The sequence below is a fragment of the Eurypyga helias genome, unplaced genomic scaffold (assembly GCF_000690775.1).
Source record: "Eurypyga helias isolate BGI_N326 unplaced genomic scaffold, ASM69077v1 scaffold23353, whole genome shotgun sequence".
Lineage (NCBI taxonomy): Eukaryota > Metazoa > Chordata > Aves > Eurypygiformes > Eurypygidae > Eurypyga > Eurypyga helias.
The window spans coordinates 509-27,458 of NW_010242160.1; the positions used below are offsets into that span (position 1 = coordinate 509).

Sequence of the window (26,950 nt, forward strand, 5' to 3'; positions counted from 1 at the left end):
CCTAGTGTTTGCCATACTTTGTGTTAGATATGAAGACTATCTTAAATTACCTAAATATTATGATAAGTAACTTCTAAGGATGCTGTGAGCTTGCATAGGTAGCATGAGCACTGTGAACTACCCATACTGGGAGCCCAGCTATCAGAATTACAACTTAGTGTCTCACGGAAATTGTAAAGATACCCAACATGAAATAAATACTGACAATATGAAGACATATTATTCCTATTGTTTCTGTGGTACTACCATTAGTTTCACTGAGGTTGTAAAATATTTGATCCTTTGAGTTTGGTGAGGATAATGGGTGGCAGCTGCTGAGTCCACATCACCTTTGCAGTAGGACTGTGTCCACAAAATGCTCCTGGACTAGGAGGTGCCAAAAGGGTGAAGAGGTTGCCAAGAATCACATGCACAGGATGGGTGTTGGCAGCTGCTGAGTACAGGCTGAAGAGTTACCCTCATTTGCTCTGTACAGTCAGACTAATTGCCTTTCCTAATTTACATATAGGGCTTGTTGTTCAATACACAAACGACAACGGGATTACTTGGCATTTGCTGCGAGAGCTGGACTTCATGTCGTACCTGGAACCCCAGGTTGTTTCGATAGACTTACCTCGAGACGCCAAAACCCCTGCCACCGCTTTCCGATGGTGGCAGCCACAACATGGTAAGCAATCCCATCCTAAAAATTCCTTAAGCAGCTTTACACAACCCACATGTCAATGCTTTTCAGTATGGACATGTTCTACAGAAGCCGCAGCTTACCGAAAATACAGTATGGTGAACAGCTGGGTGCTGTAAGAGCACATTCCTCCGTCACACTGCAGATGTGATTTTCTTTTATAGCACTAAGCGGAATAGTGGACTTAAGAGTAAAATTGTTTAGGAGCTAAGTTTAAACAAAAGATGCTGAGAGAAAACGGCAGGAGGGAAAAGAGTATTACACAGAAAAGCCTAAATAAGATTTGAGGATTTACCTGAGTATAGAGCAACCTGGAATGCAAAATGGCTTACACATTCTATCTCATTTTCTCTCTGTTTTGGAAGAGGAGGCATGACTTGGCCTTGATTCTGACTACCTGGTGTCTCCCATCTCACTCTTTTACACTCCAAACCAGAACACTTACCCTGCCATTTCTGGTGTTCCAGCACACTGCTCCCCTGCCTCTGCTGCACGTCCAAAGCCCACTCAACCACTTCCCACATCCTCAGCTGAAAGTAAAATCCTGGTGCTGGCCGATACTTACAGCTTCTGTGAGAGCTTCCATCTTGCGTGGAGGCACGTTACCACTATTAAAAGTGTCATAATTAAGTGTCTCGCCTTTGTGCAAGGCAGCAGCTCCTGGATCCCTGCAGGAAATACAGGGTGATATTCAGAAATATAGCACAGTACATTTTAACAGCAATTCCCTGGGGAGAAAAGCACGAAGCTTACATTCAGGTATTTATGTTATGCAGTTTCTTGGACATCACTTACCATGTTGATGGCTGGTTTTTATTCATACGTTTTCTTACAGTGTATGTGCTGGAGTTAATTTGCCTCAGTAGGCAAGAGAGTAGACAAGGCAAGGGGGTTGTGATTTAGTTAAGAAGCTGGTTCATTTGGGAAAAATGCTGAGCAGCAAGTGGTGCACCACAGACCATCATTTTGCACTGGCAAGTGGTGCGATGTCAGACCTCTTGCTCCCTACCTGTGTCCTGCCCATGGCCGCTTGCTCTGGGGGCACCTGGCTGACATCTGTCCCTGCTGATAGATCACCCAATGGCAATCCCGTGCCTCCCAGCAAGAGGGAGAGTTGACATACCACCTTCCATACCAGCACCCATAGGTGACAACCACTCCTCATTACAGATACTTGCTCCTTCGTAGGCTGTCCTCTGTCTGCCATAACTCAGTGCAGGGTGGCCCTATCAGCCATGACCCACATTCCTCACCGTGGCCAGACAAAAGTCCTGGCACATTGCTGCAAGGTCACAATTTATTGTCAAGACTTTCCTCCTTCTGTGAGGGCAGTGGTTGTACAGTAAGGTGGCATTTTCAGCATGCCAGTAGAAAGGTGAATTGAAATGAAGGGCTGGAGGAATGGGCTGGAGATGATGGTGAACTGAGATGCCTGTAGGTTGGAGGGCAAGAGAAGAGAGGTTTCCAGGAAGCAGGTGGTGAAGAGTGCTTCTATGGATATCATCTGTACCAAGAGCCTTCAGCATTTTCTTCCTCTGTGCACTATCCTCTTCCATACAGAAGGTACTTTGGGAACTAGACAGAGAACTTTCTGATTTAGCTCTGAGGAATTGTAGGAAGGTTGTGACCTGTAAAGTGAAAATCCCAAATCTAGAGCCTCAGGGAGTGCCTCATTCAAACACAGGGAGAGTGTATGATGACAAAGGCACTGAAGCTTGAGAAACGGACAGGGAAATACCTGTGTTTATCTGAAACAGAAACATACTCTAGAGTCCAGGTTCGTCCTTGAGCAATGTTTCAGTCTTGTTCAACAGTGCTCACATAGACTGAGCACTACTCGCTGGGTGAACACAGGATATGGACATAAAAAATAACTTACAGGGACTCCACTAACCTGCCCGTTCTGCTTTTTACAGGGAAGCATTCAGCTCAGTGGGCTTTGGACGATGTCCTTATAGGGATGAATGACAGCTCTCAGACTGGCTTCCAGGATAAATTTGATGGAACTGTGGATTTACAAGCAAGCTGGTACAGAATACAAGGAGGTCAAGTAGACATTGACTGCCTGTCTATGGATACAGCTCTGACATTCAGTGAAAACATTGGTATGTATCACCAAACATTGCTACATTTGTATGAGTCTATTTTATAAATTATTTATGGGTCAAGTGTTTACAAGAATGGAGGTATAGACAAATTCAGGTATATTGTAACCTGCAGGGAAGAGAAGGCTGAAAAGAGGTAAAAATATAGATAAGAAATTTGAATAACAGTGTTGAAAGCACATGCATAAGGTATACTTTTTGTTGTTGTTCTTCTCTCTTTTCTTAGGCAAACCTCGTTATGCTGAGACTTGGGACTTCCATGTATCAGCCTCCACTTTCTTGCAGTTTGAGCTGAGCATGGGTTGCAGCAAGCCATACAGCAATTCCCACAGCATTCACCTGCAGTATTCCTTAAACAACGGGAGAGACTGGCACCTGGTGACAGAGGAGTGTGTCCCTCCAACCATCGGCTGTCAGCACTACACCGAGAGCTCCATCTACACTTCAGAAAGATTCCAAAACTGGAAAAGAATTACAGTCTACCTCCCACCTTCAACCAAGTGAGCACTGCTCTTCTGGCTGTTTAGCATGATGCAGATTTTGCTGATCTCATTTGAGCAAACATCCCCCACCTTGGGAATTTTCTGCATGTCTTTTAAATTATTAAATGTGTGTTGTCACGCCACCAGAATTTTAAATTTTACTTCAAAATGTTTCATCAGATATAATGTGAACTGCAGCAACTTAAGGAAGTAACAACTTTGGATAAGTCAGTTCTTAAGTTTTGCCTATAATCTATGACAGAAAGAACAGGAATGCTAAACCAAGCTTTTCTACTATTTACCCAGTAAGAAGCAAGAATGAATGCCCTGACCCATCCTTTCATATAAAAGTATTTTCTGTCTTGCATGTAAGTTGTCATCCAACCTCTAGGCATGTTAGTCATGGCATTCAGCAAGTCACAATGCATGTTACTAGATGTGCCACCTCCACCCTTTTGTCCTGGAGGAGAGTTCTGCCTGCCTCACAGTGTTAGCACGTGGTTGTAAATGGATGTGGCAGATATGCTGGCATCCCTCTCTCTGAATAAAACCATATTCTCGTTTAGAAATGACAGATGATGATATTGCTTACCATTATTCTGAATAATTCTATAACTCTTCAAAGCACCCTACACATTAACCTCTGTAAATATCACCATCCAGAAAATGGACACACAGTAAAGGAACTGGGGCTCACATCTTGGTTTCTAATTCCATAGTTCACTCTAGATAACTACACAGCTTCCAAAAGATCTTCTTCACAAATATCATGATATCCTGAGCCTGTCAAAGTCTGGGGGCAATTCTCTGTCTGCAGCACATTTCCTGCCTGAACAAATGCAAGATGATCTAACACATAGTATCTGGACAGATTTTTTTTTTCAAAATATATTCCTCATCCTCACAAAAAGGCAGTCAGCAATCACAGCAGTGTGTTTGCATGTGCATGTTTGTACATATATCATAGAATCACAGAATGGTTTGGGTTGGAAGGGACCTTAAAGATCATCTAGTTCCAACCCCCTTGCCATGGGCAGGGACACCTTCCACTAGATATATTCATACTTTTTTATACATATATATATGAGCAAGTGTAGTCACTGTTTTTTCTTTACACAACACCTAGTATAAATGAACTTTCATTACTTTTTACTTTACTGAAGCGATTATATTGTTTTACCTCTGCTAGCAGCATATGGAGCTGTTGAATGCCAGTGTAGCTAACAGTTTCCGGTCAACCGCTTTGCTGACCAGCAAGAGTTGCAGCAATGTTCCTTCTTGGCTTTCACCACTTTGGGCCTCATCCTTTAGAGTCTGCTGGAATTTTGCCTAAAATCTAACCTGAGAAATTGAAACTTCCAGTTTCAACTGGAATATGAATCTTTTCCAAATACAGGGATTCATGCTTATTAATATGCTTTTCTTTTCCTGAAGTCTAGGGGATTTTCTTTATTATTTAACGCTTTGTGGAGCAGACATTTTAAAGCCTGAAATACATTCACTCTATTTTTTTTCTAGCTCTCCCAGAACACGGTTCAGATGGATTCAGTACAACTATGCTTCTGGCGTTGATTCCTGGGCTATTGATAATGTCGTCCTGGCTACAGGGTGCCCCTGGATGTGCTCAGGCCACGGCATCTGTGATGCAGGTCGTTGTGTGTAAGTAGCAACCTGCTTAACCTGCTTCACAGAAAGGATGTTGTGTTTTATCTAGGACAGATGGATAACACCTTCTCCTCCCACTTTGTTGCTAGGTGTGACAGAGGCTTTGGTGGTCCATACTGTGTCCCTGTCATTCCTCTGCCGTCTGTCCTGAAGGATGATTTCAACGGTAACTTGCATCCAGACCTTTGGCCTGAGGTCTATGGTGCTGAGAGAGGAAACCTGAATGGTGACACCATCAAGTCTGGAACAGCTCTCATTTTTAAAGGGGTCAGAGATTACCTACATTAAAAAAAATAATAAAACATGTAGACCTAAAACCAGAAAGTAAATTCCCCCCCCCTCCCCCCATGTTTGTGTCAAAGTCTTAAGGCTAGAATTTGACATTTTCATTTTTCTTGTCTTTTCCTGCCCTGAGTATGCACCATGATTGTCACAGGTTTTTTTATGAACAAATTAATTTCATCTATTTGTTGGCTGTTACCTTCATTTGTGGTATAAATTCCTCCTTAACCACTGAAGTATGAAACTCTGAAGCTGAGATTCTTGAGGCTGAATGATTTGAAAATCTCGCACACATTACAGTTGATTGTGTTTGTGTCTTGAAATCCCCTAGCTGGCTTTTGAGTATTTTGAGTAATACAAATTAGTAAGCACTGTAATCTATGTAATCAATGGTTACATAGTTAGCCTGTGTTTTACTTGGTTCTGTCATTCTAGCTAGTTGTCTAGCACTTGAAGGAATTTTTTTCTTTAATTACAGGTTAAAAAAAGGCCAGGAAATATCATATTTTTAAACTTCTCAGTTCTTCAACAAAACACATAATAGATTTTTGTTCATGTAAGCACACAAATTTTAAACTAACACATGAGTCTTCATTTGACACTGTGAACTGAGGTGCCCCAAACAATCAAAGTTTAATAATGTTTGGTCTAGAAATTAATTTTTTAGAAAAATTTCTTTGCAAAACCTTGACTCCAGTTCAACCTCCTTAGATCATTTAAATCACAAATTACCAGTTGTGAATTATCTAAAATTGGATTGGTGTTCCTGCAGGCTGTTCCCCTGAGAGAATAGGTCTGAGAATGAGGGAAGCTCTGAGAGGTGGTTTGCCAGATCTCTGCAGAACAGGGACTGGCTCTGGCCCCAGGATCCCCACAACACTGAGCTCATCTATGGAGAGGGCCAGGGCCTTAAGGGTCATTATGAGGTTTCTTGTCTGCTCCCTTTCCTTACTGGTCTAAGTCAGGAGGCTACCCCAGAAAAGGATATTTGTACAAAATATTTTTGAGGCACAGAAAAGAGCTCTTAGAGAGGAGTCTTCCTGCCTGGAAATTAGGGTGCTTGGCTACTGTACAGTTTGCCCCAAAAATGAGTTTACTAACTTGGAGTCACTGTCTTAGTAAGTCCGTGCTTGCAGATCAGGTCACATCCCAGTGGTTCAGAGCAGGATCTGAACGAGCTGTACCTGTGTCTGCACCCGATCATGTAGCTGTGCTTCTAGTGGTGACACACACCCCTATCGAGCCCTTTCTATTACTACAGCTCCCTTTGCCAAGGCTATCACTGTCCCCTTTTTCTGCCTGGGAGAAGGCGTGGGACAGAGAACTACCTCTCTTGCTGCCACCAGCAGTCAGTAACAGGCAACATCCAGACAATTTTAAGCTGCAGAGCATATTCGAGAATGGGAACTGAGAATCACACTGTATGTTCTGTATTTCCAGGAAGGACTGAGAATGCTTGTTTCAAGAGATCTAGATTGCACCAATACCGTGTACATCCAGTTTTCATTTAAATTTATTGCCAAAGGTAAGATCACTGTTGATTTACTATTACTTCTCTGTATTTATTCATACATAGTAGCATCACAGAAAAGAATATGGATTTCAATTTTTAACTTCAGTGTACATGATCATCAGTTTATGGTACATAACATGGGAACTTGCCTGAGAGTCTGCATCATCGCTACCTTGCTACCAGCATACATAGCCCTCTGTGCAGTTCCAAAGAAAAAAGTAAACTGTGGTAGTGCCCACAACCACACAGCTGGTACAGTCTTGGAGAGGAAGAGAAACAAAATAGCGTAAGATTTTTTAGAGATTTTGCAGTATGTTGGGGAAAAAAATCATAGAGTCATAGAATCATAGAATGGTTTGGGTTGGAAGGGATCTTAAAGATCATCTAGTTCTAATCCCCCTGCCATGGGCAGGGACACCTTCCACTAGACCAGGTTGCTCAAAGCCTCATCCAGCCTGGCCTTGAACACTTCCAGGGATGGGGCATCCACAGCTTCTCTGGGCAACCTGTTCGATGCGTAACCACTCTCGATGTGAAGAATTTTTTCTCAATATCTAATCTAAACCTCCCCACTTTCAATTTAAACCCGTTACCCCTTGTCCTGTCACTACAGGCCCTTGTAAAAAGTCCCCCCCAGCTTCCTTGTAGCCCCTTCAGGTACTGGAAGCCTGCAATAAGGTCTCCCCGGAGCCTTCTCTTCTCCAGGCTGAACAAGCCCAACTCTCTCAGCCTGTCCCCATCGCAGAGGTGCTCCAGCCCTCTGATCATCTTTGTGGCCTCCTCTGGACTCACTCCAACCAGTCTATATCCTTCTGATGTTGGGGGCCCCACAGCTGGATGCAGCACTCCAGGTGGAGTCTCACAAGAACAGAGTAGAGGGGCAGAATCCCCTCCCTCAACCTGCTGGCCACACTTCTGATACAGCCCAGGATACGATTGGGCTGTATCAATGTATCAGGTTTTTTAAGTCATAAAATGGTGCCTATAGTAGATTACTTAAAGGACTGATAAGGAACTACAGTGTTTTTAAGCTTCAGTCCAAGTAATGCAGGTGCTGGGCTCTGATCAGCATATGTTAATAGCTGGGGCTGCAAAGAGCCTTCACTGACTCTCTAAAGCTTTAAGTGAAAAAGGAGGAACTGGTAGTCAGAAAATGGAAATTATACTCTTAGTTCCACCACTGATTTTTAGGCCCAGCTTGAAGTACAGAATATTGCTTTTTTGTTGTTAAAACATGCTAATAAAGATTTTCAGCCCTTTCCATCAATTATGTGATTTCTGGGCGTGAATATGCTCATATCAGTGTCTGCAGTCACTGCCACAGACTATAAATTTGTGAGGGTAAGGACTGTGTCTATCTGTGGGTGCTACAGATGGTGAGGGTAATGTCTGGTACTTGGGAAAAACAAGCAAATAAATACTGAATTACTGAAAAATGTCTGTGGTAGAAGGAGCTGGTTTGTTCTAAGCAAGTATAACGCTGAGATAGCTTCTCATCTAATTAATTAACTTTGACAGTACATACAGGAACAGCAATGTAATTTTGGCCCCTAATTCATTAGCACTTTGCAGACACAGAAAGATGTATATCTACAATACACACAGAATGTCTTAACTCCTTAAGTTGTTGTTAAAGGAAGTCCATACTCTGTAAGAGATGTCAAAATAACCTAATTGTATTTACACTTTAGTAAGTGGTTTTGAGCTAGTGCTTTTTAAATCTGGATTATACTGAAGGTAAATGCACGTCCTTTCTGCTCCAGGCACCCCCGAGCGGTCTCATTCCATCCTGCTGCAATATTCTGTCAACGGTGGCATCACTTGGCACCTGATAGATGAGTTTTACTTCACGCAGACTACAGATGTCCTCTTTATTAACGTTCCTCTGCCCTATGCAGCCCAAAGCAACGCGACACGGTTCAGGCTCTGGCAACCTTACAACAATGGTAAGGAAATGACACTCATGGGACTCCAGATCCGCAGTTGCACAGCTCAGCATCTGTAAGAGGCTAGATTTTTGAACTCAACAATAATAGAGACTCTTAAACCGTTTTTTCTTATATTTGAACTCCCTCAGTTAAAATTATTGAAGGATTATGTTTACTGTTTTTATAAAGTTTTTAAAGTGAAAGTACCTTAACTTTGACCTAACCCCTTGACTGTGTGCAGAAGACGATCAACTTTGGTCCTCGAGGGACTGGGAGATCAAGCAACACCTATAAAGTTAACTTCACTCAGGTTCTTCTCATTATTTTTAATGGACCTGATTCTCATTTACACTGAGGCCCCATTAGAATGCTCCAATTATACAAAAGTGTCCCAAGTGTAAATGGGAATGGGGCCTACCTTGCTCAGAATTAACTGGGCATTAAAAACCCATTTAGAAAGAGTATGTAGTGAGCAGTTAATCTCTTGATTAAATTGTAAAAGACTGTAGAAAACCACATGAGGAATGGAGCTCATTCCTCCTGATTACAGGAGATGGGCCGCTGAAGAAAGCTCTTCTCTGCTCTCAGTTACACTGAGCACATCTCTTAGCAGCTGCTGACATTAAGGGCTCTAAAGAATCCCAGTGATCATTTAGACACAGAGATACAGCAATGATTTATTCCTTGCAGGCAAACACCTAGTACATCTCTAACAAAACAAACAAACAAAAAAAAAAAAAATTTTAAATCTGGTCCTGAGAATCCAATCCATTCTTCTGGTGGTCCTGCCTAAAACATTCAACTAGATTTTTCTTGCAGACATTATCCTTAAGTGGGAATTTTATTCAAAAGAAGCCTTTGGCTTCCCCTGATCAACACAAAGGCTTTTAGATAGATGAAAAAAACATTTACACAAAAGATCTGGCAGTCCAATCTTTCCAGTTTAAAAGCACCAATTTTCCAACATATTTAAATTCATAATCCATTGGAGAGAAGGTCACTCAGAGTTTCCTTCTGTCTCGAAGAGTTCTTGCCAGCCAAACACAAGCTGCTAAGTGCAAGGAAAAAGGTGCAGGATGAAATCATCCTTTCAGGCTGCTTGGGCTCTACGCGACTGCTCATTTAGACGATTGTTAATTAAAGAAGACATTGATGCTAGAGTTTCAGAGTAAGTGTGATTTAAACAGAACATTGAACACAGATTTTTCTCTCTACAGTTTGCTGTGATTTCTGTAAATTTTAGAGGAATAGAAATTAATTCTATAGGGTCAGGCTGCAGAGCAGTATGGGGACTATTTTCATGGAAAATGAAAATAATGAAGCCATACTTTTAGTGCCCTTTTCTCTGTAATCCATAAACACTGGCTACTGTTCTGCTCTCTACTAATAGTATTATTAGTTCTTAATAGGAATGTTCCCCTTTTCTTTGTAGGCAAAAAAGAAGAAATCTGGATTATTGATGACTTCATCATTGATGGAAATAACCTGAAGAACCCTGTGATCCTTTTGGATACATTTGATTTCGGTCCCAAAGAGGACAACTGGTTTTTCTATCCTGGTGGGAACATTGGGCTTTATTGCCCATATTCTTCTAAAGGAGCTCCGTAAGCATCTCTCAGCAATAAATTAGAAAGAAGTGACTGTGTAATAAACTGAGTCTAAAGTACTCCTTTCCTGTTTTTTACAGGGAAGAAGATTCGGCTATGGTATTTGTTTCAAATGAAGTTGGAGAACACTCCATTACAACAAGGGACCTGAATGTAAATGAAAACACTATAATCCAGTTTGAGGTACTTGTCCTCAGAAAGTTATTTTGATTTTTGCTTAGCGAGGTCTGTTCTTTCAGGTTCTGCTCTTTGGTGTATTTGCCCAGCTGTTATGATTGCCTGGTAGAGGTCTGTCTAATTTCCCCTGTAATTGCTTTGACATTATTTTCCTTCATGTGAGCATATCATGAAGCTTTAGACATAGACATTTCTACTTCAAAGTCTTCTACTTTCTTGCCTACATTACTACTTTCTCCATGCCTATATACTTGCACTGATAGCAATAAAGTCCACGTCATACTAATTGGAGAGTTGCCACTGGCAGAGAAGACGATGAGCAAAATATAATGAAGGTTCAAACTGCCACTTCACAACCCATTCAAAAAAATTGTGCAGCATTTCCATGACCTGACCCAGTAGCTTGCTGTAGCATTAAACAGCAAACAATACTGGTTTATAAACAATGACTAAAATGAGACTAAGGGTTATCCAAGAAAAGTAGGTTTAGCTGTGTACTCATGCAGGCTTCAGTTTGTCATGCAACTTACTCATGAATTATTGAATGCAAATAATTTTCTGTTTTAAAATATAGATTACAGCCTGTAGAACAAAAATGTTTGAGGTCACTTTAAGATATTCATAAGTTTTCAGAGCATTAACATCATAAAATCTACATGCTTACTTCCATATGTGGTAATAACATTGTTTTCAGCTCACATTTTTGAGGACATCAGTATAAATGAAGAGGTTTTGCATAATGCAGTAGAGTTTCTCTCTGTGTCTCCAGAGTCAAAACCTATATTGGGTCAAGCATGTCTCTAAGCTTCCAGATGAGTAGACAACCCTTCCAGTCAAATGTAGGTTGATGGGACTCATGTGCACTGAAGAGTTATGAAGGAAATTCGATGTAGGATTCATTTTCAACATTCATGCACAGTTCTGAGCATTACTGTGTTTTAGAAAGAAAGAGATTTTCATGACAGAGCAGCATGTTAAAAAGATACATATTTTCTGCTACAAAGATACGTAAAAAACCCAAAATGTTTCATAGTTTTATTACAGGCTTCGTATATCATTGGCAATGGGGTTTTATTTATTGCATGGTAAGTATAGTACATCTTGTTTTATATGACAGCATCATCTTGTAAGGGAACTAATTCTTCTTTTATATAAGCAATTTGAAACTAAAAGAACATCTTAATATCAGTGTGAAAGAAAAGATGACTAATTTGCACGGGGTGCATGCAGAAAATATGTGTTAAGAGGTCTCAGATCTGCACAAAACATCTTTCTATATTTTTTTCTTTCATAGAACTGTTGTTCACGTAAGTTTTCTGCCTTTTCTGCTATTATCAATATCAAGAATCTTGTAAGAACACCCTGAGAAGCTTGATGCTGCCAAACTATGTTTTTGTGTGACACTGAATCTAAATGCAATCCAACTATGATAACACTTTAAATGCTGTCTCCTAGGGCCGCTACATGTGAGCAAATGGGTAGTAAGTATGAAAGCTGAAGAACATATTGAAGTGATACAACACACATCCTGTGGCATAAGATGTGTTTTTTTTGGAAGTGTAACTTAAAAGAGGACCATAGCGCAGCTCAGCAATTTAACAAAAAGTTTATGCTCGCACATGTTGTTTTAATACTTTTGGTTTTAAAAATGCACATTTTTTTGGTGCTGTGATTACTTCAGTACCTGCCAGAGGACTGGAAGAGCTGATGTATTTGCTCCAGCAACGTTAGCAGCTCTCCTTCAGGATTTTGTCTTGTTAACTTTATGTTTTTCTTACAGTAGAAGTAGTTGGGATTTCATATTACATTCATTTTATACTAAGCCAGAGTGCAATGTGTTCATGGACAGGTAGGGCAATGTGCAAGAAGAGTTCATGTTCATGTGCATATCCTGAGGGCATCATCCCAGTTGTTAAATGAGTTCCCAAATCATGATTTTTCTGGGCTGAATAAATACCATACCAAATGGGAGAGGCTGACTACGACAAAGAGTGATTAGGAGTCCCACAGCCTACCCTGTGTCATCTTCTGCATTTCATGTCTTGGTCCCCAGATCAATATTGGCTGCACCACTGACAGTTCCTCTGCCGACCCAGTAAAGCTGGAGTTCTCACGAGATCTGGGGGCGACCTGGCACCTGCTGCTCCCCTTGTGCTACAGCAGCAGCAGCCACCTCAGCTCCCTGTGCTCCACCGAGCATCACCCAAGTAGCACCTACTACGCAGGCACCACCCAGGGCTGGAGAAGGGAGGTCATTCACTTCGGAAAACTCCACCTCTGTGGGTGAGTGTCCAGCTCCTATTCCCACCCAGCTGCTTGTTGGCTTGGTTTTATTGCTGTTTCCCATCCAAAATGTTCTCCCAGCACAAGAGCAGTCCATAAGAACTGCAGCACCAGAGCAGACCAGATGATCAGCTTTGCACTGCTTTTTGTTCTGAATTAGTGTTCAGGTGATTCCCAAAAGTATGTTGGGCCTAATGCTCATGTAGAATAACCACAGATAATTTCCTATTTATTCATATATCTAATTGGTGACATTTTTATGGACATGGGTTGCATAGTGAAAGGAATGCAAAACTGACTAAAGCTCCTTCAAGGCTCTTTACTGCAATGCATTAGCCATTTGAACTCATCAAGGATATTCTTGCATGAAATCTGAGATTCATTAGAAAATGCAGTAAAATGTGTGCTAGTTTTAACTTGATTCTACCTCAGTGTAAGGAAATAGACTTACCTAAATATTTGAGGACTCTTGTAGCTGCAAAGTTCTCTCATTCTAAGAAATAAACTGCTGCAGTCACACAGGAACTTGAAGTTTGTGGGACAAGCCAGGTTGGATGATAACCCATACATATCACAGAAAGATACATGCTAGCAGGCATAATAATATACAACTTTTCAAAGTCTAAAACAGTATTGTTTACTTTTTCAGGGAAAACTGTCTTCTAGCATCATGTCAGTTTATGTAAAAGGATTAAACTGTAGCACATATGAATGAAAATGAGCTGTGTAGCTATGAGACTTTATGAGTCTATGCACCTATGAGACCGAGTATTTATGAAACATCCAGTGAGCCCTCCCACTAAACAAGTGGCCCCATATGTGTCTCTGAAAGTATGAAAATTCCTATATAAGAGATGAGAACCAAATTTGGAAAGCCTGAATGTTTAATAATTTAAGAAAATGTTTAAATTTTAAACTTGAATTTTCTGCTTTATGACAGTTAACATTTAAAGCATGGAATAGGTAACCATCTCTTGCAGCAGCTCACTTGTCCTTCTGTTTTTGCCCAAAGAATGATCTGACCCTTTACCCAACTACCAATGCATTCCCTCCAAATGAAAATTTTGACCATGCAGACTCCTAACTCATTCAGGTCTTGCAGGTATTTTATTTAGTCCTCTGTTCCTGAGTGTTTCTGTCCCATTTGCCTGCCTTCCCTCCTATTCCTTCCCCAACATGCCTGGCCAGAAGCCAGTTGCTGATAGCCAGCCAAATCCAGCAGCACAGAGCAGCTTCTATGGTGCATTTGGTGCCTTGAAATTCTTGGGCCAGCAGGATGAAGGGAGATTTTCTCCACCAGAATCCACTGGAATAACAAGAAAAAAACTCCAAACCTGACTCCTTGTGTAATGCTAAAAAATTAGAAAAGGCTTTTCATCCTCAAAATGTCAAGTGATTATATTTAAGCGAAGACATTTTTAGTTATTTACATGATGGATGTTATTTTGGAAGTGAATATGCGTTCTCAGCGGATAGCTGTAATTAAAAATTCGTATTCCAGTTATGTCCTGAAGGAGAGGCCCAGGGCCTGTTGAGTCAGTGAAGAAACCCCTACTGACTTCAGCAAGACTGGCATTTCACTCTGCTTCAGAAACAAGTCATGCTTCACCCACGCCTGAGAGGGGAAGCTGACGTGCCTCAGGGGTGGAACGAATCCAGCCCATGGGACAGAGATGTCCTCTGAAGTGGAGCGTACAACACCTCCACCCTCACACTTCTGTGCTTCACCTCAAGGCACACTAAAATCAATGGTTTTTACTTCCAGCAGGACTCTGGGTCTTGGGTATCTTTCTTGAGGCTGTTAGTAATATTCCCACTGATCATTTATCCCTTACCATCTGAATCCCCTCATAAAAATTCCTTTTTAGCAAATCAAGACAAAAACTCACCGGCTACCCATGCTATTGATTCACCTCCTGCATTTAGATATTCCTAACAAGACACATTAAACATGCAGTGCAATTAAGTGCTTTTCCCTTCTCAGTCTTCTGGTTTCCTTCCTCCTTTAAAACATTTCCTCATCTGGGAATAAGTTTAGTCTCTCAAGTGAGAGACTTGCTCAGTTTGTTTTCCCTCCTTCCCGAGTCGGTTCCTCTTTACATGCAGCATTGATGTGAGTAGCACTTAGGAGGCAAATTAAAAATGACAGGACAGCACCCAAAGGAGAAGATAGTTTAAATTAACAACTTGCAATATCAGTCTTGTTTAAGATTCAGCTGCCTGAAAGCAAGCTGAACACCTAGTGACATGTCAGATCCTGTTCTCTTTCTGGTTGAGGGTGAGATCTTGCCACCCCAGTTTGGCAGGTGGTCTCCCTGCAGGCAGAAGGGCAGCCTGAAGTAGGATTTCACTCTCCAGGAGGGGTTGAAAGTGTCTTGGACTGACCCAGACAATGTACCCCAAAGTGGAAGGAAATTCATCAGGCCATGGCCGTTCATCATCCCCACGAGCAAGAGTGGTTAGATTTCAATTCCCACTTCAAGTTTGTCATTCAGTGTACAACTAAGGAATAATGTTACTTTTATTTCTGTCAGTACTTGAGTTGAATGTCTGCATAAAGGTGCGTGAGGTAGTGAAGAAATTAGATATAGCAGTCGGTTTCTAGAATGAATTCTATTTGTCAACCCAGTTCCAACCAAAAAAATGGTGTATATACATAGTATTGTGTATATATATGCAGAATACAAAAGAAAGGTGGAATTTCTATTTAAAGTAAGTACACTTCATGCCTTTTTCAGGTTGGCAAGGTTCAGATGGTACCAAGGTTTTTACCCTGCTGGATCCCAGCCACAGACTTGGGCCATTGACAACGTGTACATCGGTCCGCAGTGCGAGGAGATGTGCAATGGCCACGGCAGCTGTATCAACGGCACAAAGTGCATCTGTGACCCTGGATACTCCGGGCCAACCTGTAAAATAAGTACCAAGAACTCTGACTTCCTTAAGGATGATTTTGAAGGTATGTCTTCTCTTTTTTTGGTCTGAATTCTGACTGTCTGTCTTCGTGGAACCCAGAGCTCAAGGGATGAAACAGCATAGTCTTCCTCACCTCTCCATGCTTCTGAATTTAATTTATGCTGAGGAATATTCCCATGAACCAAGTACTTTAGATGACATTCTCAAACACGATTTGTGAATGTCTGATGGCTATCAGTTGCCTGGTTTGGAGTAGCTGACTCTTTGTGAAGTTGTTAATGTTCAAATTCAAAATCTTCACCAAAATATAATTTCCTGAAAGTGCATGTAGAACAGAATTTTAAAAGAAAATGATGGTTTGACGGTAGTTTGACTTAGCACAGACAGAACCTGTGCAAGTGAGGCAGACAGCGGAGGGCTTTAAGGTTTTGTCATTTCTCACTACATGGGAAAACTATATGGCCTTAATACAGCAAACATCATTTCAGAGCAGACCGTGTGTCTCAGCGGTGAGGGCCACCGCTCGGCAGGCACGGAGACCCTAAGCGAGCGATGCCGGAGGAAGCTCAAAGCCTCACGCGTGCCTGGGCACACACAGCATCCCCGTGCACAACTCTAAAAGCACATCAAGGTTTCCCCTGGGAGCGAGCATGGCAAGGAGAGCACATGTTGAATAAAGGAGCACCTGTGAACCAAACTCACCCTTTCATAGGCGCTGCTGTTCATTTTCACTTTTGCCAACCCTTGCTTGCATGCTACCACATGGCACTCACAGTTCCTTTATAGACCTGGGTACCTTGTTGTTGTCTCCTAAAAAAATGAAGAAAATTAGAAAATCCTGTGAAGAACTGGAGACTAAGATCCCAAACTTCATACTTCTGGGTTTATTTTGTTTGTTTTGAGCCATGGCAGTTTTCTAGAAATCTTTGTATCAGAAACACTGCGTATTTGTTTACTCTTCATGTGATGTTTAATTTAGCTCTCTTCCTGTGGAAATAGTACTCTTGCAGTAGGAGCACTTTGGAGTAAATCATAAATATGCATTTATGGTGTATTCAGGTCAGCTGGAGTCTGACAGATTCCTGCTTGTGAGTGGTGGAAAGCCATCAAGGAAATGCGGTATCATGTCTGGAGGAAACAACCTTTTCTTTAATGAAGAAGGCTTACGTATGCTGATGACTCGAGACCTAGACTTGTCACAAGCCAGGTAACACAATTCCAAAGTCCTTTCAGGAATTCACTGAAGAAATAATATACTAAATACACATACACGATACTTCTGTGGTAAAAGGAAGCTGATACATTCTTTGGTCCTTACTCTAGCAAATATTCCATTTTATCCACTGTTACCAATTTTAATTGATCTTTAATGGGATTAGCCAATTAAATGTTACCTTTTTCCTTGAATAAGAACTCCAGAATCTGATGCCACACCTTCAGTAGTTAATGAAAGTTTTTACTTCTCAAATGTGAAATGAGAAATAGATTGCATGTCACACACTCTGCTTGACTTACTGTTTATTGTATTATGAACCATTTCTGAAACAGGAGTATCTGCTGCCAGTATAACTCTCTCATTCATCATCTCATAATTCTTTCATTTCTGAAGCTTACTTTCTTCTTACTAAGCACCTTTGTTTCCAATAATTCACTGAGAAATTCCCATCAAGCTGTCACCAGCTACACTGAGCACAGCAATTGAAAACCAAATATTTTTAGTGTATTTAGAGATTATGTTGTATCATTACAGCCTGCAGACGAGATATTTGATGAGTGAGACATGCTAAGCAAGCCATATTAAAAAAATTACACTAATACAAATTTAACCACATCCTAATTGCGTGCATGCTAACAAATAGGCATTGTTTTCTAATTTATTCAGTATCTTATCTTACATCTTTATATAATTACTTTGGAGAGATTGCATTTTCTTCTAGACTTTTTTTCACTGGTCTCTTGCAAACACCCTACCCTAATGTTCTGTGGGAAACACTTTAACAGGCACTTTTATCTCTTTTTGACTTGTCTTCATTAGCACTGAACCTTTAAATAATGGTTTAATTGCAGACCTTCATGGTCAGTAAAGATGCCTTATTTCTAACCATTATATATTTTAGATAAGCAATTAGTGAACCCTCAGTGAGGTGGAATATGAGAGGTCCTTGTACTGAATTTGTGAGATTACTCACAGCAAACTTTTTTCAGAACATGGTAAACACAAACATCAATACTCTGCACTAATTTGATTTCCTAGACCATTCTGAAATTAAATGATTGTTTAACAAAAGACATAAGAGATCTTGTAAGTTGCTCCATTAGACTAAATGGCATGTTTTCCTTATTGCTCATGTTCAAAGAACCGTCATTTATCTCTTCTCGATGATAGTCTGTAGCTGGATTTGCATATATTGACCTCCAGGTGTTATATAGAGATAAATTACTTCTGTCTTAGTAAAAGGAAAACAAAGCAGTACGTTTAATTTTTTGTATATGCTTATGAAAAATAACAGTTATCCACAAATAACTCTATGCTGTCTTCTGAACAGCAAGGCAGACTACAGCATCTGCTCTTCAGCAACCTAAAATAATTGCAGAGGGATTTTCTTAATTTCCAGGCTGACTCTGTCAGCCACCTGCAAAGCACAGCAGTTCTGGGGAGAGGGTTCAATTTACTCCAAGAATTATGAGAACCAGTGTTTCTAGTAGATCTCTTAAAGGGTAGTAGACTCAGTAGTCACATTAAAACCTCCCCTTTTCTTCTGTGGGCATCCCCTAAAGTACACAGGTGAGCAGTGGTGTTGGTGCTACAAGCCACACTCAGCACTTGGGGATCACGAGTGGGCTCTGCAATCTATCCACTCCCATCACATCTATATTTTAAAGAATTTAACAGAGGGGACAGTTTATTGCCATCATGGGGATACCAGTAGCTGAAACTGCACAGCATGAAGTATCAATAGGGACAGCATATTTTAGGTATCGCACCTGATCAAATCCTTTCAATTCTGAATTACTAGAATACCCACACAAGTTAGTGTCACCGAATATACAAGAAAACTTGGGTTTCCATTTCAAAATAGGCAGAGTCTTTGCAAATATCGGTGGGATGAGAAGAGAGATATTTAAAATTACTTAACTTTTAAATCTGCTACACATTATGTTACCTGTGTTTGTGTGGGTTATTACTATACTAGTAAAAATTCAGATGAAAGAATAGCAATCCACGGAGAACAAATTCAACAGAGACAAGGTCACCTGGGCTTATTTCCTTTGAATTATGTGGTGAATGTCAGAGTAAACCTGAGGAGGCACAAAGACTTGCCAGCAGTGAATCCAATCCATTACGTTTGATATGTTGATCCATGAGAGTCCCCAGTGTTCCTTTACAGCACAAGCAATATGTTACGTCTGGGACGTGGAGGTGGATATAATCTATAGTGGAAGAAGTTATATATAGTAGCAAGAGAAACCATGAGTTGCAGTGAGGACTAGAATTAATTGACTTGCAGGTCTAGTGTTTTATTGAAGCTTTGTCTGCCCAGCACCCCTGCAGCCTCCACTCCCAGCGGATCCACCTGCACATCAAACCAGAGCAAGACTTGATTCAAAACTTCTTTTGCACCATTTCGTTTAACCGTGAGCCGGGCGGCACTAATGCAGTACTAATTAGAACAGGCATGACACTCTAAAGCTGTGCAAAAGCTGTGCAGACATGAAATAATACTCGTAATGTGCCTGCGAGTCGGATAGGTAAATATCATTACAGCAGCGATTCCCTCCACTCCAAGTGCATGGTAGAGCTATTGATGAGCATCGGCTAACAGGAGGGATTTCGCAGTTTGATACAAGTCTGTTGTGCTGCTTTGGAGAAGCCAATTAAACAGGGGATGAAAGCACTGGTGTCTCTGGGTGGCTTGGACTGGCTTCAGGGAGGCCAGCACATTTAAGTGATGTGATTTAGACAAATTTCCCAGGCTGACTAAATGGACAAAATGATCCCTGAAAGTGAAACATGCTTTGTTCTCCTGTCCAGATTTTCTCTACTTTATGCCAATAGAAAAACGGGATGCTTATTTTAAATTTAAGCATTTTGGCAAATTCGCAACAAATTATGATATACTTAGGGCACCATTGCTTTTCTGCCACTGAAATCTGCACTCATGGGCTATAGGGATAAAAATTTCACCCAGGATTATGTTTCTGATATTTGCAACACCATCTGCTATGCAGACAAAAGCTCAAAACATGAATGCCCGGCTTTGTTCAGCTGCTTCTGCCTGGCAAAATACAGCACAGGCAAAATGAACTTTTGTCATCCTACCTGTCTGTCTGCTTATAATCTGGAGGCTTTGAAAAGGAAGTCATAAGGTCTCCTAAAGCTGCTGACTCTTAGAGCAAGAAATCAGGAGCTATTCAATAGACAAACTCCAAGTCTCTCTAGTTGGTTATCTAGGACATTGTAGAAAATAAGTATTTCCAGTAATTGCTCCCCTTGTTAGGTTTGTACAGTTTTTCATGAGACTGGGATGTGGCAAGGGGGTGCCAGACCCCAGGAGCCAGCCTGTGCTTCTGCAGTATTCGCTCAACGGGGGCCTCACGTGGAGCCTTCTCCAGGAGTTCCTCTTCAGTAACTCCAGCAACGTGGGACGATACATTGCCCTGGAAATTCCCTTGAAGGCCCGTTCCAGCTCCACTCGGCTTCGCTGGTGGCAACCATCCGAGAACGGGCATTTCTACAGTCCATGGGTAATCGACCAGGTAAGGAATCCTGGGTTGGTTTTTTTAATATAACTTCAGACTGGTTTCAGTCTCAGTGTTTCCCATTTGTTGGTATGTGTCATTTCACTGGGTCGAGCAAAAATGCTTTGTGTAAGGGTATTCCAGAATTATAACAATCTCGCAAAGTGCTAGAGCACAATTACTGTTAGCTGATCTTGTGTTTTTCATGCACAGTTTCCATGTAGGTTACTGAATGCCTGTTTTGGAGCTAGGAAGGTCTTTTATACATAGGCAGAGCCTTAGGTTCGCATTGCAGAAGGCCTTGACATGCAACATGGAGGCCTTAGTTCAAACTTCAAAAACTGTCATTTAAATCTATCCAAATGTGTAACTGTCTTGGTAGAACAGAACATGAAAAACTATAGAAAAACTTTAATCTATATCCATCTTGTAGCTTTAAAAGCAAAGCTTTGTTTCATATTTGTGATTTGCTTCTATAAAGTTTATTGTATTGTTTCGTATGACAGTATAAATCTCAAAAAAAACACCCACTAAAGTGATTGTAGTGTTATTGGGCTGTCCAAGTTCAATTTGCGTAAATATTTATGAATGTTTTTTTAAAGCCTTAGTTCAAGTCCTTACGAAAAACCCAGAAGCCAAACTCCCAGACACGTTTAGTGATGTGGTTACAAAATTTTACTTCTCATCCCTTCATTTAAAAATGAAAAAGATCCTCATTCTTTCACTCCTGTATCTTCACTGAATGTAGTTACATTACTCCAGAACAATCAGAAATTGAATTCAGAAAAACAAATAAAATTTAATTCTACCTTGCTTGGTGTGGAACAGTAAAATGCTTACAGTGATATCTTACAGTCAGTGGAAGAACAGGGTTTTTCCCCAGTTCTATCATCAGATGCAGTCTGATAGTAGTGCACCAGGTTGTAGTAGAGCTGAAGTGTCAGTAGGAAAAATGACAGTGTAATCACTTTGCTCCTAACAACATTCATTTTAGTGAGCAGTTTACTTCATCCAGGATGGATTGAACTCTACATGTATATAGCTGAGCCAATCTGTTTAGGCTCCCTTTGTAGGAAAAAGATATTCCCCTTCCTCATAACCTAAACTCTTTACAAAGTGAATTTGTCCATTTTGGACCAGCAGAATATATAGGCACAGGCGGTAAATCTCTTCCTCCTCTTCCTCTGTCACATGTATGCTTGTGAAGACTTCCAGACACTATTTCTTTTCAATAGCAATTCCTTTCCTAATGTTTCAGATTCTTATTGGAGGAAACATCTCTGGCAATACAGTGTTAGAAGATGATTTTACCACACTGGATAGTAGAAAGTGGCTGCTCCATCCTGGAGGAACAAAGATGCCAGTCTGTGGCTCTACTGGGGATGCTCTAGTGTTCATTGAGAAAGCTAGCACCCGCTATGTTGTCACCACTGACATCGTTGTCAACGAAGACTCTTTCTTGCAAATAGATTTTGCAGCGTCCTGCTCTGTCACAGACTCCTGTTATGGTAATGACTTCTTAGTAATTCCTGCCCTTCCTCTTCCTCTCCTGTACAGCAAAGTTCACTTGTTTTTTGATTTCATTATCCATTGTAATGAGAACTGAGAAACAAAAGAAAGCTACACGTTTCTGTTACTAATTGTAATGTCAGCATACTTATTCTAGGTGCCTGAAGCCTAAGATATACTAAAGCACATTATTCCCACTAGGGACTTAAGTAGCAGTTCAATTCATTTAAGAAAAAGACTAATAGCTGTCTTACTCAAACCCATATACCAGTATATGGTATCCACTGACTGGGGTGATGTTGTAGTTCCAATAATAAGCAGCTGGGTGTTTCCAGAATTTATTTTCTTGCTTTGTGGTTTTTTCAGATCTCACTTGCACCTCTATAACTAAGAAATCATTTATATCATCATACATCTGACAAGCTAAGTCAGCATCAACTGCGAAAGTTTGTATCGTCCATATGAAATAATGTGTATTTGTATGTATATATGTGTATGAATGTATGCATAGATATATGCATATGTGTGTGCATATATCTATGCATACATTCACATCATTGCATCACATATAGACATAGTGATGCAATTTTTAATTGCCTAGCTTCCTTTTTTCCCATATGATGTGTATTCAATGCAGCACATGCTTTTATATGTGTCTGTGTATATTGTCCTGGTTTAGGCCCTGCTGGCAACTAAACACCACACAACTGCTTGTTCACTCCTCCCCTGGTGGGATGGGGAGGAGAAAATATAAGGAAAGGCTCATGTGTTGAGACAAGGACAGGGAGGGATCACTCACCGGTTATGGGCACAGGCAAAACAGACTCAAATTGGGGAAGAAAAACCAGTTTAATTTGTTACCAATCAAATCAGAGTAGGATATTAAGAAATAAAACCAAATCTTAAATCACCTTTCCCCCACCCCTCCCTTCTTCCTGAGCTCAGCTTTGCTCCCAATTTCTCCACCTACTGCTCCCCAACTGACACAGGGGGATTGGGAATGAGAGTTGTGGTCAGTTCATCACATGCTGTCTCTGCCGCTCCTTCCTCTTCAGTGGGAGGATTCCTCACACTCTGCCCCTGCTCCACCGTGGGGTCCTTCCCACGGGAGACAGTCCTCCACCAACTTCTCCAACGTGAGTCCTTCCCACAGGCTGCAGTTTTCTCCTCTAACTGCTCCAGCATGGATCCCTTCTGTGGGGTGCTGTCCTTCAGGAGCAGCCTGCTCCAGCATGGGCTTCCAGAGAGTCACAGCCTCCTTCAGGCACTGCTGCCTGCCAGAGTCATGGGCTCCTTCGGGAGCAGCTGCCTGCTCCAGTGTGGAGCCCTCCCCAGGCTGCAGGGGGGTCTCTGCTCCTCGGGACTCTCCATGGCTGCAGGGCACAGCCTGCCCTCTCACCATGGGCTGCAGGGGAACCTCTGCTCCGGGCACCTCCTCCTGCCTTTCCCCACTGACCTGGGGGTCTCTCTCTCATCCCACCCCTCTCTCCTTCCACTTCTCCCTCCACTTTTTCCTCTTCCTCTGCTGCTTCTCTTTTTTTGTTTTTCCCTCTTAAATACCTTAATCACAGAGGTGCTAATTAGTTCGGCCATGGCCAGACATGGGTCTGACTTGAGTCAGGGGAGCTTCTAGCAACTTCTCACAGGAGCCACCCCTGTGGCCCCTCCCGCAATAACAAAACCCCCCACAGAAACCCAACACATATATATCCACATATACGTACAAATAGAAATAAAAACATGCTATACTGAATACACATCACAAGGAAATAAAAAATGAGTTCATTATGTAAATTTTAAGATGCACAAGAAACAGGTCTTCCTAGCTTTTGAATGCTTGTTTGTACACCTTAATTTATATTCTTTTAGCATAGCATTTTGGGGTATAGATTTTTTTAATGAGAAGGAGAATACAATATGCTGCAGCATGTAGCATGTATTAAACCACTGGGTTGCTGACTATTTCTTTAGAATTCTGCATAAAAATGAGAAAAGGTTTTACGTGAAATCCCAAAAGTGGCTTATCTGATTTTGCTATTCTGAGCCCAGTGGAAGTAACAGAGATATCTTTTTCACATGCTTAACAATATCTTTTTTCTTATGGTATTAAAACCACTGCGGCATCCTAAGATACCTCTGCTGAGTTTAAAAGTGTTTTGGCAGCTTAGCTATATGCTACCAAAGAAACCATTCCTTCTTCTTTTGTTTCTTAGTGTACTCCACTTACCATTACACTAACCACCCTAACTTTGTATTGAATTGGCACAATTTAATCATGCTTCCAGTTGTGGTGAACAAAGCATTTCATTCTGGTGATGGAGATTTAACACTAAAACCTGACTTACCCTTGTTTGTATCCACTTGTCCTTGTACTTCTATAGTACTGTCTTCTGTGCTTAAACATCAAATGGGACTGATTGGGTGATTAAGGGTCATTCTGTGTGCATGAGCGTAGAAGAAATGGGTCTGTAGTAATCAAAATGATCACAGATTTACTACCCCTGTCACTGCAACCACAGTCCATGTTTTACACAGCCAGAATGCCTGGCAGCTGGAACATTTACTTCGAGTTACAGCTCTGTGCCTATTATTATTTACTTTTTAATGACTGCATAAAAGTTTAACTTGAAGTATTTAGTAAGCTTGACTAACCTTTATTTTTCATAATAAAAGTTTATACGCCATAAACATCAAAACAATGAAATTGCTGATTTTTGCTGAGAAATGAATACATTAGTTTAATGTAGCTAGACCGTGTTTGAATGAAAACAAGCTCACTGACTAACAAACTCAATTTAAAATTGTTTTGCTGTGTAATGAAATAAGCTGGTTGGGGGGGGGAGCGGAAGAGTGATTTCCTTGTGACAGAGGCAGAAGTTTGAATTTGAGTGTTGCTCTGCCTTGCACAATGATTACATCCAACTGAATCTCATCCTTCAGCCTGAAGAACAAAAAAAGTTGCGGGTCATGATGTTGTCACATCACTTCCTTGCATGTTACAACCACAGAAATTGGTTTAACTTAATCCTGGTGACCTGACAGATGACTTTGTCTTGCACCTGTGGTCCCTTGAGTTAGGTGACGGGTGCGGAGGTGTACTGCAGCCTTCTCCTGAGTTATATACCTGCTCAGCAACATGTAACATATCCTCCAGCACTGCCACCAAAGGGGGTTTCTATGTGCATCTGACACAAGGGTTTGAAAAGTTTTGAGTGGTTATTTGTCAGCGTAGATTTGTGACCAATGCTCCCTGGGGTTACCAGTTTATTGTGGACCTGCGGATGCAAGTGTCTAAATTAAGTAACTAACCATCTTTCCAACCTTAGCTATTGAACTGGAATATTCCATTGACCTTGGACTGACCTGGCACCCGATTTTGAGAGACTGTCTTCCCACTAACGTGGAATGCAACAAGTACCATCTCCAGAGGATTCTCATTTCAGATACTTTCAACAAGTGGACCCGGATTACTTTGCCTCTGCCTCCCTATACTAGGTACCTCCCTCTGGTTTTCTGTAGAATAGATCTAAATATGTGACTGTCTACTGAGGCATGATACATCATAGAGTTAAAATTATTGGTTAAAAAAATTTGGGTAGTCTTGGCAGTACTAGGTTGACGGTTGGACTCGATGATCTTAGAGGTCTTTTCCAACCTGAAAGATTGTGTGACTCAGATTGTTGCCATACATTTCTCCGTGATGCCCCAAAAACTGCTGGATTTTTGTTTTATTCATCAAACACATCTATTTACAGACAACTGGGTAGTTCAGCTTTCCAGTTTCTATCCTTCTTGATCTGCTGTCTTGCAGTGACAGCTGTGACTGTCCCCCACCCAGTCATACCTGATAAATGTGGCGTAGAGCTAGCTTGGCGTAGAGCTAGCCCAGTGTAGAGCTCTGCTAACACAGGTAGCACAGATGTCAAGCTCTCAGCACAGCTTCACTCTAGAGCTTTCCTCCTATCGCTGAGCTCAATCCCCTCACATAAGCGTAGGCTGAGCTAACTGCAGGCACAGAAGTAGCCACAGGGCAGGCAGAGCCTGTGGTGGCTACGAGAGATGTCAACTAATGCACATATGAGTTTGGAAATGGAGACATTTATTTTTTAGCATTTGTACTGAGGACACCTATACTGTTGCCACAAGTTTTGAAACTATTAGTGGAAAAGTCCATGTTCTATTACTAATCATTCTGGGGCATCTAGACTCTTCCCTATCTTCACTGCAGTGCTTCAGGGCAAGTAGTATTACTTTATCAGGACTCCTTCCCAGCACTGATCTCCTCCGCTTGCTCTTTTGTACTGCTTCCCTACATATTGTCTGCAAAATCCATTACCCCAACAGTTCTTGTACGAAGTCTGTAAATTTGTGTTCAGGAGAGGCTTTCTGTGGCTGAATAGGATAAATCAGGACTGGGATTGATGTTCTAACAACTGGATTTGGATCTGAAAGGAACCTACCACCTGAGATAAACTCAGGTTTATAAATAACTGTGATTTTAAGACTGAAAAGTTTTTTGAGGTGTATATGTCAAAAGAAGTCTGATGCCCTACTGAGGCCAAGATTGCTCTTCTGTCCAATCCAATAACTGTATTTGTTGGCTTAAGTGATACCATTTCCCAAAGATATTAAGACAGGGATTGTGTGAGAGAGGTTATTGCAACCTTAGCTCACAAGCAAGGGAGAAGTTAAGCTCCAGAGTAAGTGCAGCTAATAGGCCCTTTAGACTAGATGTGATATCATTTTTATGCTGCTTTATTATTTCAAGCTGTGTAATAGCAGGTGTGTGTCTCCAGTTGTTTGTGCCTGTGTATTTTAGGGACATGCAGGCTGCGTAGTCAGCAGCTTGGCCTGGTGCACAGCACCCATACTTACATAGCGCTTCAGTGCTCGGTCACCCCAGAGTGCTGTCTAACCTCTGGCCTGCAGAAGGCAATGAATGCTTAGTTATGTCTTAGACTTGGAGCTGATTTTAAAATGCAAAGCAAACACAAAGCCTCTCCGAGGAGCATCAGCTCCATAAATGGTCAGTGAAGCACCAAACCTTAAGCAGGGAGTGTA

The 26,950-nt window shown here is 41.3% G+C and overlaps 1 protein-coding gene across 1 annotated transcript in view; it reads left to right on the forward strand.

Annotated features, from left to right (window-relative positions):
* Nucleotides 1-508: 508 nt before the first annotated feature.
* RELN (reelin) overlaps nt 509-26,950 on the forward strand; it is a gene marked incomplete at its 5' end in the record, with an annotated part of 58,389 nt that continues 31,947 nt past the window's right edge. The window contains 15 exons of the mRNA XM_010148999.1: nt 509-667; nt 2,599-2,787; nt 3,014-3,287; nt 4,788-4,928; nt 5,024-5,201; nt 6,657-6,741; nt 8,493-8,675; nt 10,090-10,261; nt 10,345-10,447; nt 12,495-12,724; nt 15,463-15,683; nt 16,700-16,847; nt 20,140-20,398; nt 21,639-21,888; nt 25,216-25,384. Coding sequence (XP_010147301.1) covers nt 509-667; nt 2,599-2,787; nt 3,014-3,287; nt 4,788-4,928; nt 5,024-5,201; nt 6,657-6,741; nt 8,493-8,675; nt 10,090-10,261; nt 10,345-10,447; nt 12,495-12,724; nt 15,463-15,683; nt 16,700-16,847; nt 20,140-20,398; nt 21,639-21,888; nt 25,216-25,384 — 2,761 coding nt within the window. The remainder of the gene's footprint in view (nt 668-2,598; nt 2,788-3,013; nt 3,288-4,787; nt 4,929-5,023; nt 5,202-6,656; nt 6,742-8,492; nt 8,676-10,089; nt 10,262-10,344; nt 10,448-12,494; nt 12,725-15,462; nt 15,684-16,699; nt 16,848-20,139; nt 20,399-21,638; nt 21,889-25,215; nt 25,385-26,950) is intronic.